At 49.8% G+C, this 12,307-nt stretch overlaps 1 protein-coding gene across 1 annotated transcript; it reads right to left on the bottom strand.

Moving 5' to 3' along the window:
* Positions 1-2,787: 2,787 nt before the first annotated feature.
* Positions 2,788-3,714, bottom strand: LOC311199723 (olfactory receptor 14A16-like; the record flags this gene model as incomplete). Its single annotated transcript, XM_084273858.1, has 1 exon — positions 2,788-3,714. One exon carries the CDS (start codon positions 3,712-3,714, stop codon positions 2,788-2,790), a length of 927 nt encoding a protein of 308 aa, XP_084129984.1.
* Positions 3,715-12,307: the final 8,593 nt, after the last annotated feature.

The raw sequence follows: 12,307 nt of genomic DNA, 5'->3' as shown, positions 1-12,307 counted from the left end.
TCAGGATGCTTTTACAGCCCTTGTAACTTTTGTTTGTGACTTATAATAAAGGTGGGAGATTCTCTCTGTCCCTCCTTTTGTTATCGTACTTAAAGAATTAAAAAATAGAATCTATTAAAAAACGATAAAATATTAACAATAGAATCTCCCACACTTATTATATCTCAGGGGAACCACTGTGATGGAGGATAAAAAAAAAGAGCTGATGTCAATCAATAGCAGCATGATCTGTTGTCTCTTGATACCCAGACCCCTGAGTGGAAAGATGGGGATGGGAGGTAGATGGAAGCCCCCATAATCCCAGGGGAATTGGTTACTGACCTGCCCAGCCACTTATATCTGCAGAAGTTGATGGGCTTGGATGGGATACACCCAAAAGCACTGAGGGAGATGGTGGATTTTCTCACGAAGCCACTTTGCCTTATTTACCAGCAGTCTTGGCTGACTGGGGTGATTCCACCTGACTGGAAGCTGGCACATGTGGCACCCATCTACAGGAAGGGACAGAGGAGGACCTGGGGAACTACGGGCCTGTCAGCCTGACCTCAGTGTTGGGGAAGGGTATGGAACTAATCATCTTGAGTACCATCATGCAGCACATGCAGGACACTCTGGCCATCAGGCCCTGTCAGCATGGGTTTAGGAAAGTCAGACTGTGCTTGACCAAACTTATCTCCTTCTATGACAAGGTGACCTGCTGCTTATTGGATGAGGGGAAAGCTCTGAATGTGTTCTACCTGGACTTCAGTGAAGCCTTCATCACTCTCTTGCGCAGGATCCTGCTGGAGAAACTCACTGCTCATGGGTTAGATGGGTACACTCTTTGCTGGATTACAAACTGGCTGGACACTCGGGCCCAAACAGTTGTGGTTAAATCCAGCTAGTGGCAGGTCACAAGTGCTGCTTCCCATGGCTCTGTGCTGGGTCCCATCCTCTTTAACATTTTTATTAATGATCTGGACGAGGGGATTGAGTGCACCCTCAGTAAATTTGCATGGGACACCAAATTGTGTGGGAGTGTTGATCTGCTGGAAGGCAGGAAAGCTCTGCAGAGTGACCTGGACAAGCTGGATTGATGGGCAGAAGCCAACTCTATGGGGTTCAACAAGGCCAAGAGCCAGGTCTTACACGTTGGTCACAATAACCCCAGGCAATGTTACAGGCCTGGGGCAGAGTGGCCGGAGAGCTTCCTGGAAGTATAGGATCTGGGTGTGTCAGTCGTCAGCCAGCTGAACAGGAGCCAGCACTGTTCCCAGGTGGACAAGAAGGCCAATGGCATCCTGGCCTGGGTCAGGAATAGAATGACTGGCAGAAGTTAGGGAAGTGACAGTTCTGTTGTACTCAGCTCTGGTGAAGCCCACCTCGAGTACCGTGTCCAGTTATGGGCCCCTCACTACAAGAAGGATGTCGAGATGCTGGAGCGAGTCCAGAGAAGAGCAACAAACCTGGAGAAGTGTCCGGGAAGACAGCAGGCCTGCTAGCGGCCTAGCGTTCTTCTCCCAAGACAGCAGGCCTGCTAGCGGCCTAGCGTTCTTCTCCCAAGACTTAGGCTCTGATAATATCCTCCTGTTCCCATCAGACAGGAGAAGTTGCTCATGCTGAGAGGAACTTAATAATCACAGTCTCAACACACAGCAGCCTTGATGACAGGGGTACAGGCTGCCCTAAACCAAGAGGTTGTTATGAGAAGAACTTGGGAGTAATGGAACATGTTCAGAACCAGCCATAACAAGATGGTCAAAACAGCCGCTGTGCGGATGTTTTTAGGCACCAAAGGTAAACTAATGATATTTAGCTGTAAGGTATGTTTATCAGAACTCATTATAATTACTAACCAATCAGTAGGGGGTAACCAGGGTATGTAACCAACCAGCAGTTTTTTAGCTTGCCACGTTTGCAGCAACGAAAGTCTCTAATCTGTGTGATTTCACCCAATAAACGGCTTCACCTAAAATTCATCTCGAATTGCGTGTTGCTCACTGCCGGTCTCCACAGAGAAGAGTTTGGAGCACAAGTCCTTTCAGGATCAGCTGAGGGAACTGGGGCTTTTTAGTCTTAAGAAAGGGAGGTTGAGTGGAGACCTTAGTGCTCTCTACAACTACCTGCAAGGAGGGTGTATGGTGGTGGGGGTTGGTGTTTTCTCTCAGGTATCAAGTGATGAGAGGAAATCTTTCCAAACTGAACCAGGGGAGATTTATTTTTGATATCAGGAAGAACTTCTTTACTGAAAAGGTAGTGAAGCGTTGGAACAGGCTGCCCAGGGAAGTGGTGGACTCACAATCCCTGGAGGTATTGAAATGTGTGTAGATGTTGTGCTTGAGGACATGGTCTAGAAGTGGACTAGGCAGGGTTAAGCTGTGGTTGGACTCAATGACCCTAAAGGCCTTTTCCAACCCAAGTGATTGGATGATTCTGTGATACAGAGGACACAGGAAATTCCTGCTCTGCCATGGTGGGAAAGAATTGCCATTTCCGACAATTAGTGGAGTGAGTCCGCTGATGACAATGTGCTTGTAAATTTTTATAAATGCCAGGAGAAACATAAGTAAAGAAAAAAATGTGCACTTTTCAAGTTAAACATAATGCAAAGGAAGCACAGCCTGTCATTACACAGTGTCTGGGTCACAAGAGACGCCTAGATACTGGATTAGGAATGGGATGAACGTGCACCATGTTACTACAGTTTAAACAACATAGAAGGAAAAGAACCCTACTAAATACAGACTGAACCTAACGTCAGTTACATGGCCAGTGATATGCAGAAGAAACTGAGAAGTTCTTTGTTGCTTAGATACATCCAGTGCTCAGTTTCAACACAGAATCCTTGAGCTCCTGGTTCCTCATGCTGTAGATGAGGGGGTTCATTGCTGGTGGAACCACCGAGTAAAGAAATGACACTACCAGGTCCAGAAATAGGGAGGAGATGGAGGGGGGCTTCAGGTAGGCAAACACAGCAGTGCTCAGAAACAGGGAGACCACAGCCAGGTGAGGGAGGCAGGTGGAAAAGGCTTTGTGCCGTCCCTGCTGTGAGGGGATCCTCAGCACAGCCCTGAAGATCTGCACATAGGACGCCACAATGAACACAAAACACCCAAAAGCTAAACAGGCACTGACCACAATGACTCCAGTTTCCCTGAGGTAGGCATCTGAGCAGGAGAGCTTGAGGATCTGGGGGATTTCACAGAAGAACTGGTCAACATTATTGCCATGGCAGAGGGGCAGTGAAAATGTATTGGCTGTGTGCAGCACAGCATTGAGAAACCCAGTGGCCCAGGCAGCTGCTGCCATGTGGACACAAGCTCTGCTGCCCAGGAGGGTCCCGTAGTGCAGGGGGTGGCAGATGGCAACGTAGCGGTCATAGGCCATGACAGTGAGCAGACAGTACTCTGTGATGATCAAAAATAAAAAGAAAAATATTTGAGCCACACATCCTGTGTAGGAAATGGCCCTGGTGTCCCACAAGGAATTGGCCATGGCTTTGGGAACTATTGTAGAGATGCAGCCAATGTCAGTAACAGAGAGGTTGAGGAGGAAGAAGTACATGGGGGTGTGGAGGTGGTGGTCACAGGCTATGGTGATGATGATGAGGCCATTGCCCAGGAGAGCAGCCAGGTAGATGCCCAGGAAGAGGCAGAAGTGCAGGAGCTGCAGCTCCCGTGTGTCTGCAAAGGCCAGGAGGAGGAACTGGCTGATGGAGCTGCTGCTGTTGAACATCTGCTGCTGTCAAGTGTGGAGACCTGTCAAAGGATAAAAAGGTTGTGAGAAGTTAGGGAATGATTCTTTGAGGGAAACAGTTTCCAATTCACATTAACTCCCTGTATTCTGGAAGCCTTTTGTCAGGTCCCTTTTGGGAGCTCTGCTTTGTGCTGGCTTGAGCGTGCCACTGCTGGGAGGAGGGTTGGCTGTGGGCTCTGGAGAACTCAGTCCTGCCTGGCAGCAGTCAGTAAATAGAAGGATGGCCTGATCTCAGATTAAATCCCCTGTGGACAGCAATGAGCTTTTCAGCACTGTCACTCCAATTTCACCCGAGGGCAGAGCAGAACTTTGGAGCTGTGATTTTCTCCTGACTGAGAGCTGAGGAATCCAGTCTCGCAGGGCAGAGCTCCAAAGCCCTCCTGCGGTCTCATCCCACCCAAGGAGGATCTCAGCTCCCCGCTCCCAGGCAGGGACACACAGGGCTCAGTGCAGCTGCCCACACACAGGTGATGAGTGGCATTGCCACGGCCTCTGTGCAGAGATGTCTCCTGCATGGGGCTCTTCTCTGGGGCTCAAGAGTCCCTGGGAGAGCGGTGCCATTGTGGGAGGCAGCCTGCAGCCCAGCAAGAGCTGCCAGGAAAACCTCAGTCCTACAGATGGGGGTCCTGAAGTGAGGGTAACTCAGTGCCAGCCCCACCAATGGACATGCTGAAAGCCCCAGGAAATGGTGGGAGAAAGGCAACAAGAACAGGAGGGGAAACAGCGAGAAACATTCCACAGGCGGCTAGAAGGACAGGCACTCGGAGGTTTCTTCTCTCTGGGACAAGGACCCTGCACCATATTTCCTTGCGTCACACTTTACATCCACCGCTTCTTTCCACAGTGCAAATGCAGCCATGCCCAGGAGAAGACAGCTGTCCTGCCCTGTCCCTCTCAAGGGGCAAAAGGGCATCCCTTCCATGCAGCACCTTCTGGTCCTAGAGAGAACCTGTCCTCCTGACACACCTCACACACTGTCCCATGTCCCAGCTTTAGGTGATCCCTCCAGGAACAGAACCTGCATTACCCTGCACCCACAGACATACCAGGGAAAGGCTGTGGAGAATTCTCCTCCAGTGAGCTCTCAGCATCCGTCAGCTCTCTCAGCCTCACAGGTCTCCCCTTGGTGCCTACAGGCAGTGTCCCCAGCCCTGTGTGCTTGGCAGAGGAGCTGCTCCTGGGCAGAGCTGTCTCTCTGTAGCATTACTGGGTTTCCATGAGCTCCCTCCATCCCAGGAGCCTGGCCAAGCTCAGCAGGAGAAGACCAGTTCTTGTAGGCTCCCTCCTGGTCTCAGACCTCATGGGGATCGTTCTATGATCTCATCTCTGAGAATCTCAGGGTGTCCCTGCCCAGGGGCTATGGTCAGCGCTTGGCATTTCTGCTTCATCAGACCAAGCCAGGGTGTCCTCAGCATCAGAGCTGCCTGTGCTTTGCCTGGGTTTGTCCTCATGGCCTCCAGTTGTCTGCTCTAACGAGCCCCTGGGGAGGCTTTGTCAGTAATGGCTCCCAGAGGGGCCTGTTAATACTTCAAGGTACTTTGGGCATTACTCCTGACTTGAACTTCTTGAGAGGTTTCTTCACCTTTCTTTCTCTTGGTATCTGAGGTCTGGGGATTCAGAAGAAAAGACACCATGGGGCTCATTAACATCCTGAAAGCCCTTACGAGGGTTTCTCTTCAAGTCACTTTCATTAAAAAACTCAAAACCTCTACAACTAATTGGATTTCAGTTAGGTCTTTAGAGATGAAGATTTCAAAGGAATTTCCCATGGAGGACCTTTTCTCACTCACACATATTTTCTTTCATGGCTCAGTTGATAGAAGAAGTGACAGAAGCATTCTGTGATGGATATGGGTCTGCTAAGGAGATCTGGACAGGCAGGAAAAGCAGTCCCTTGAGATCCAACCCTGTCTGGAGAACCTTGCTCTTCCTCAAGCCCAGCAGTTCCCTCACTGGCCTCCTGAGACTCCCAACACTTTTCCTGGCATCATCTGTGCTCACAGGACCAGACAGATTTCTCTGACAACAAACAGCAGTTAAACATGATCCAGTTTAATACACATGAAATCTCTCTCCCAGAACAGTTTTATTCAGATACATAGAAAGGTCAGTTATTGTTGCGGTCTGGCGTAGCTGGGTGCTGGGAGAGGATGGGGGCTTCAGAGATGGCTCCTGCAAGAAGCAGCTGGAAGTTCTCTGCAGGCCCTGCACAGCAAACATTGGTTGATTCAAGGGCAGAGTCATTGCTGACCAAGGCCAAGCCCATCAGTGGTGGTCACAGCGCCTCTGGGAATCACATTGAGGAAAACAGAAACGCAAGCAGCTGCCTTTTTCCACCAGAGAAGGGAGTGAGAATATGGAACGAGCTGTGCAGACACCAAGGCCGGGAAGAGGGGGGAGGATGCACCCAATGTGCCAGAGTGAAAGATGCCCCTGCAGCCTGGGGAGAAACCCATGGTGCAGCAGGTGACCCACTGCAGCCCATGGAAAAAACCCAGACCCCACCTGCAGCCTGTGGGGAGGCCCCATGCTGGATGGAGCAAGAGGAGACAGACAGTAGATGCTGTGACCCACATTGGAGTCAGCCCCTGCCAGCACTGGCAGCCCGTGGGGAGAGACAGAGACACAGAGATGAGCAAGGGAGAGATTTGTGCCAGAGCAGTTTTGCTGGGGGGGAGGCTGGTGACCCTGTGGAAGACTGGGACTGAGAGACACCAGGGAGCAAAATCCTGACTAAACTGAAGTCTGCAAGAAGGGAGGGGTGGGGGGAAGATGCTTTAAGACCTGGTCCCGTTGTTTTAAGATCTGGTCACGCTTCTTGTATCCAACTCTGGTGTCACTGGGTGTGCAGTGCAGTGTAAGAAACTAGAGAGTTTTCTGTCCTTCACTCTGTTGAGTCTGTTTTGCCCATGTCGTTCATTAAAGGATGTCCCTGTCCTTATCTTGACTCCTAAGCCTCTTGATATCTACTTTCTCCCCTGTCCAAATAAAAAGGGGAGGGATAGACCGACTTTGGTCTATCTTTCGGTGTCTGGCCTCCAGCCAGGCCTAAACCACCAGTCCTGGTTTTGGTCAGGATGGAGTTAATTTCATTTGTAACAGAAGATGAATGCTGTGTTTGAGAGTAAAATGGGAGTAGTGCTGATAACACCCTGATGTTTCTAGTTGCTGTCAGACAGTCAAGGACTTTCTCAGCTCTTCATGAGAAAGGAGGGGCGAAGCCAGGACAGGTGACCCAACTGACCAAAGAGAGTATTCCACGCCAGTTACGTCCTGCCCAGGATATCGGGGGCTGATGGGAGGAAGGCCTGGGGCGGCTCCGGGACGCGCGGTTCCTGGGGGACGGTCGGGTTCTGGGACGGCTCTGGGTGGCACGGCCTGAGTTGTGTGATTTGGTGAGAAACTGTATTGTGTATCAACAGCTTCATATATTTTTGCTCTACAGTCCTGTTAGTATTGTTACATTGTATCTTTCTGTTATCTTAGTAAACTATCCTTATCCCAACCCACGGGCCTCTTAGTTTCTTGATTTTGGGGTTATTTGCCCCTTCCTCTTCTTTTTCCCTTCCCTTACTTCTCACACCCCCCCCCCCCCCCCCCCCTCCTCCATTTTTCCTGCTCTTTTCCTTTAAGGAGCAGGCAGCTGCGTGGATCTCGGCCCTCAGCCAGGGTGAAACCACGACACCACCACACCCACACAAGCCACATGCCTTCTCACAGCATCAAAGCTAATCCAGCCCCAATGAAACCACAACGTCATGCACAGGTAAAGTGCACACTCCTGGCCTGTCCACTACTCAGGCAAAGGTGATCTCACAGCATCTACCACTGACATGTCCCCATTCCTGGTTTGTCAGGTATCTTGGCACCACTGACATCACAAGGACATTCACAAGATATCTGTCAGTTCCTGGCCAATCATACCTCCAGCTACCAGTAGCCTCAGAAGGACCTATACTGTCCATAAGCCTGGTCCTAGACTCAGGCTAGAGATATTTCTTCAGAACCCACACAGCCTTTTGGTCTTTTCCCAGCCTATCAACTATTCAGGAAGTAATGATACTCTCTGCACAAGTTTTGGGCTTTGTCTGACCTATCAGCTACTTGGGAACCACTGACATCACAACACAGACCATCTGCCTTCTCTTGTCCTGTGACCTGTTCCGGAATCAGTGACCTCACAGCAACCTCCACTGTCCACAGCCTGCTCCAGATCTGTCAGTATGACCTCACAAGCACGTATTCCCCTATTGGCCAAGGACACATTGTTGAAATATTCAGTTCCGAGTGACCTCACAAGCATCTACCAAATCCATGAGGCTACTCTCCACATGCTTGAAGTACTCCATCCTCAGACCTCTCAGGGCTTGTTCTGCAGCCTGTTTAAGTGGGGGACCTGGATGGCTTTGTGTTTCTTTTCACCTTTAAACATTTATTCTTCATTAAATTAAACCTTATTAAAGCAGGTTTGATCTATTGCATACCTAAGTGTCCTGGTTTCAGCTAGGATGGAGTTAATTTCTTTTCTTATAGTGGATGGAATGCCGTGTTTAGGAATTAGGATGAGAGCAGTGCTGAGAGCACCCTGATGTTTCCAGTTGTTGCCAAGTAATCAAGGACTTTTTCAGTTGTTCATATTTCCCTACCAATGAGAAAGGAGGGGACGCAGCCAGGACAGGTGACCCGAACTGGCCAAAGGGGGTATTCCATACCCATTCTGTCATGCTCAGCATAAAAGCAGGGGCTGGTCGGAGGAGGCAGCTCCAGGACGTGCAGTTTTAGGGACAGTCCAGTTTTCGGGACGGCCCTGGGCTGCACAGTGTGAGTTGTGGGTTTGGTGAGAAACTGCATTGTGTGTCACCAGTTTCATAGATTTTGCTACAAAGTCCTGTTACTATTGTTACATCTCTCTTTCTGCTATTCCAGTAAACTATCCTTACCCCAACCCGTGGGGTTTTGTTTCCTTGGTTTTTGTTTTTTTTTCCCTTTCCCTTCCCCCTCCCTCCCCCCCAACACCCCCTCCCCCACACTCCCTTTTAAAGAACAAGCGACTGTGAGGTGCTGGGCTCTCAGCTGGGGTGAAACAACATCTACTGAAATCCAAAACTAATCTGCCGCAACAGAGAGAGACGGGACACAGCTTGATGCAGCAAGAGTCGATTCATTGCAAAGAACCATTCCTGTTTATATGCTCTGCAGACGGCTGCTTTCATTCAAACACACTCTGTTCCTGGGCTACATCTGATTGGACAACATTTTGCTGTCACAGCAGCATCTCTATCTTATCATGCTAATAGAACTTCTAAAACCTCGTCAGACAGCAGATACACCTTAAAAACATAGGACGCTTTCTCCTGGAGCCTGTCCCAGCAGGGGGCCGGCAACGATGCTGCCACCTTGTTTAGTTTCCCCATGGTTCATGGCCTAAAGGCTCCATCCCATTATCTGTCAACCTGGCAGTGCTTGAGGCTTTGTTTCTCAAGCTGCATGCCACACCTCACAATCCCCTTACCTCAAAATCCCCTTACCTCACAATCCCCTTACCTCACAATCCCCTTACCTCACAATCCCCTTACCTCACAACCCCCTTACCTCACAATCCCCTTACCTCACAACCCCCTTACCTCACAATCCCTTTACCTCTTAATCCCTTTCTTTCATAATCCCCTTACCTCACAATCCCCTTACCTCACAATCCCCTTACCTCACAATCCCCTTTACCTCACAATCTCCTTACCTCACAATCCCCTTATGTCACAATCTCTCTAGCAATCTCCTTACCTCACAATCTATATATCAATCAATCCCCTTACCTCTTAATCTACCAGTCAATCTCATACCTCACATCTATCTATCAGTCCATGTTCTTCCTTCACAATCTATAGATCTGTCTATTGTCTTACCTCAGGATCTATTTATCAGCCAACTTCTTTACCTCACATCTATCTATCAGTTAATCCCCTCAGCTCATCCTTCAATGTATCAGTCAATCCCCTTGCCTCACAATCTATCAGTCACAGAGTCACAGAATTGTAGGGGTTGGGGGGATCTCAAGAGATCATTGGGTCCAACCCCCAGCCAAAATATCTTCCCTAGGACAGGTCGCACAAGTCAGTGTCCAGAGGGGTCTTGAATATCTCCATAGGGGGACACACTTCACACCCCCCCTGGGCAGCCTGTCCCAGGGCTCTGTCACCCTCACTGTGAAAAAGTCTTTCCGCATGTTGGTGTGGAACTTCCTGTGCTCCAACTTGTAACCATTGCCCCTTGTTCTGCCAACGCAAACCATTGAAAAGAGGCTGAAAATTTTCCCCTGTGTCCTACACTTCAGATACTTATAAACATTGATAAGATCCCCTCTTAACCTTCTTTTCTCAAGGCTGAATACCCCCGGGTGACTCAGCCTTTCCTCATAGGGGAGATGCTCCAGGCCTTTAATTGCCTTCGTAGCCTCCGCTGGACTCTCTCCAGGAGATCCCAGGCTTTTTTGTCCTGGGGAGAATAGAACTGGGCTCAACACTCCAGGGGGGTCTGACCAGGGCAGAGTTTAGGGGGTGAGGATCACCTCCTTTGACCTGCTGGCCACTCTCTTTTTTATGTCCCCCGGGATCCCATTGGCTCTCTTAGACAACAGGGCACACTGCTGGCTCATGGCCAACCTGTCACCCACCAGCACCCTCAGGTCCTTCTACACAGAGGTCCTCTCCAACAGGTCATCTTCCAGCCTGTACTGATTCCAGCGGTTATTCCTTCCCAGGTGATGGTGTCGGGCAATGTTAGAAACAATCCCTTGGTAGGGACAAAAATGAGTCCCAAGGGTACTGGGGCTGCTACTGGGCTACCTGGGATGGTTTCAGGACAGGAACACATTTCTGTCCTCAATCCTCTTGCTTGGGAGCTACTGCTTGACATTTATCAGTTTGAAATATGGACACTGTTAGCACACGAAATGACATAGGCATCGTTAGGACCATTCCCTTGCCAAGGAAAGCCCTGAGCTCAAAGGTTATTTGGGCTGCTCTTGGCTTCCTTGGGAGGTTTCAGGCCAGGAACATCGTTCAGCACTTAAACCTGTTGTTTTGGAGCTGTACCTGGGCATTCAGCAGTTTCTAAGGTGGACACTGGTGGAGCCTGAAAAGGACAGGAGGAGCTTTTAGGATCATTCCCTTGGGGAGGAATCACAGAATCAGAGAATCACAGAATGTTAGGAGTTGTCAGGGACCTCAGAAGATCATCTAGTCCAACCTCCCCTGCCAGAGCAGGATCACCCAGACTAAATCACACAGGAATGCATCCAGGCAGGTTTTGAATGTCTCTAGAGAAGGAGACTCCACAACCTCACTGAGCAGTCTGTCCCAGTGCTCCATCACCCTCACAGAGAAAAAGTTCCTCCTTACATTCATATGGAACTTCCTCTGCTCCACCTTTCACCCATTGCCCCTTCTCTTATCACTGGCCATCACTGAGAAGAGCCTGGCTCCATCCTCCCAACTCTCACCATTTACATATTTATAAAGGTGAATAATGTGACCCCTCAGTCTCCTCTTCTCCAAGCTCAATATGCCCAGCTCCCTCAGCCCTTCCTCATAAGGAAACATCTTGGTGGCCCTGCCCTGGACTCTTTCAAGGAGTTCTCTGTCCTTCTTGAACTGAGGGCCCCAGAACTGGACACAACCTTCCAGGTGCGGTCTCACCTGGGCAAGGGGGAGAAAGGCCTCTCTTGACCTACGAACCACACCCCTTCTAATACACCCCAGGATGTCATTGGCCTTCTTAGCCAGGAGGGCACACTGTGATGCCTTTCACAAGGCACGGCGACCTGGTTCAGGAACGGCAACGGCGCCACACTCTGGCAGCACGGTCCATCAGCTCACAGACACCAATGTGGTGGACGGCAAATGGAGTTTATTAGCGAGAGGCACGGGGCTTTATACCCCAGGGCTGTGGTGCCACCCCCATCCTCTCACCTTACCGGCTACTTGCTATTGGTTACGTGTGGAGGGGAGGGGTCCAACCTTTCCGTACAGCGCGACATCTTCCGACCGCAACGCCCTATCTACCGACACCCCTTACCTCACAATCCCTTTACCTCACAATCCCTTTACCACACAATCCCCTTATCTCACAATCCCCTTATCTCACAATCCCTTTACTTCACAATCCCCTTATCTCACAATCCCTTTACCTCACAATCCCTTTACCTCACAATCCCCTTATCTCACAATCCCCTTATCTCACAATCCCTTTACTTCACAATACCCTTAGCTAACAATCCCCTCACCTCACAATCCCTTTACCTCACAATCCCTTACCTCACAATCCCTTACCTCACAATCCCTTACCTCACAATCCCTTACCTCACAATCCCTTACCTCACAATCTGCTTACCTCACAATCTCTGTCAGTCAATTTTGTGTCTCCATAATCCCCTTAAATCAAAATCATGATACCTCACAATACCCTTACCTACAATCCCCATCAATCACAATCCCTTCACCTCAGAAACCCTTTACCTCACAATCCCCTTAGCTCACAATCCCCTTAGCTCACAATCCCCTCACCTCACAATCCC

This window comes from Gallinula chloropus (genome assembly GCF_964237585.1).
Source record: "Gallinula chloropus genome assembly, chromosome: 21".
Taxonomy (NCBI): domain Eukaryota; kingdom Metazoa; phylum Chordata; class Aves; order Gruiformes; family Rallidae; genus Gallinula; species Gallinula chloropus.
This window is presented reverse-complemented; position numbering and strand designations above follow the sequence as displayed.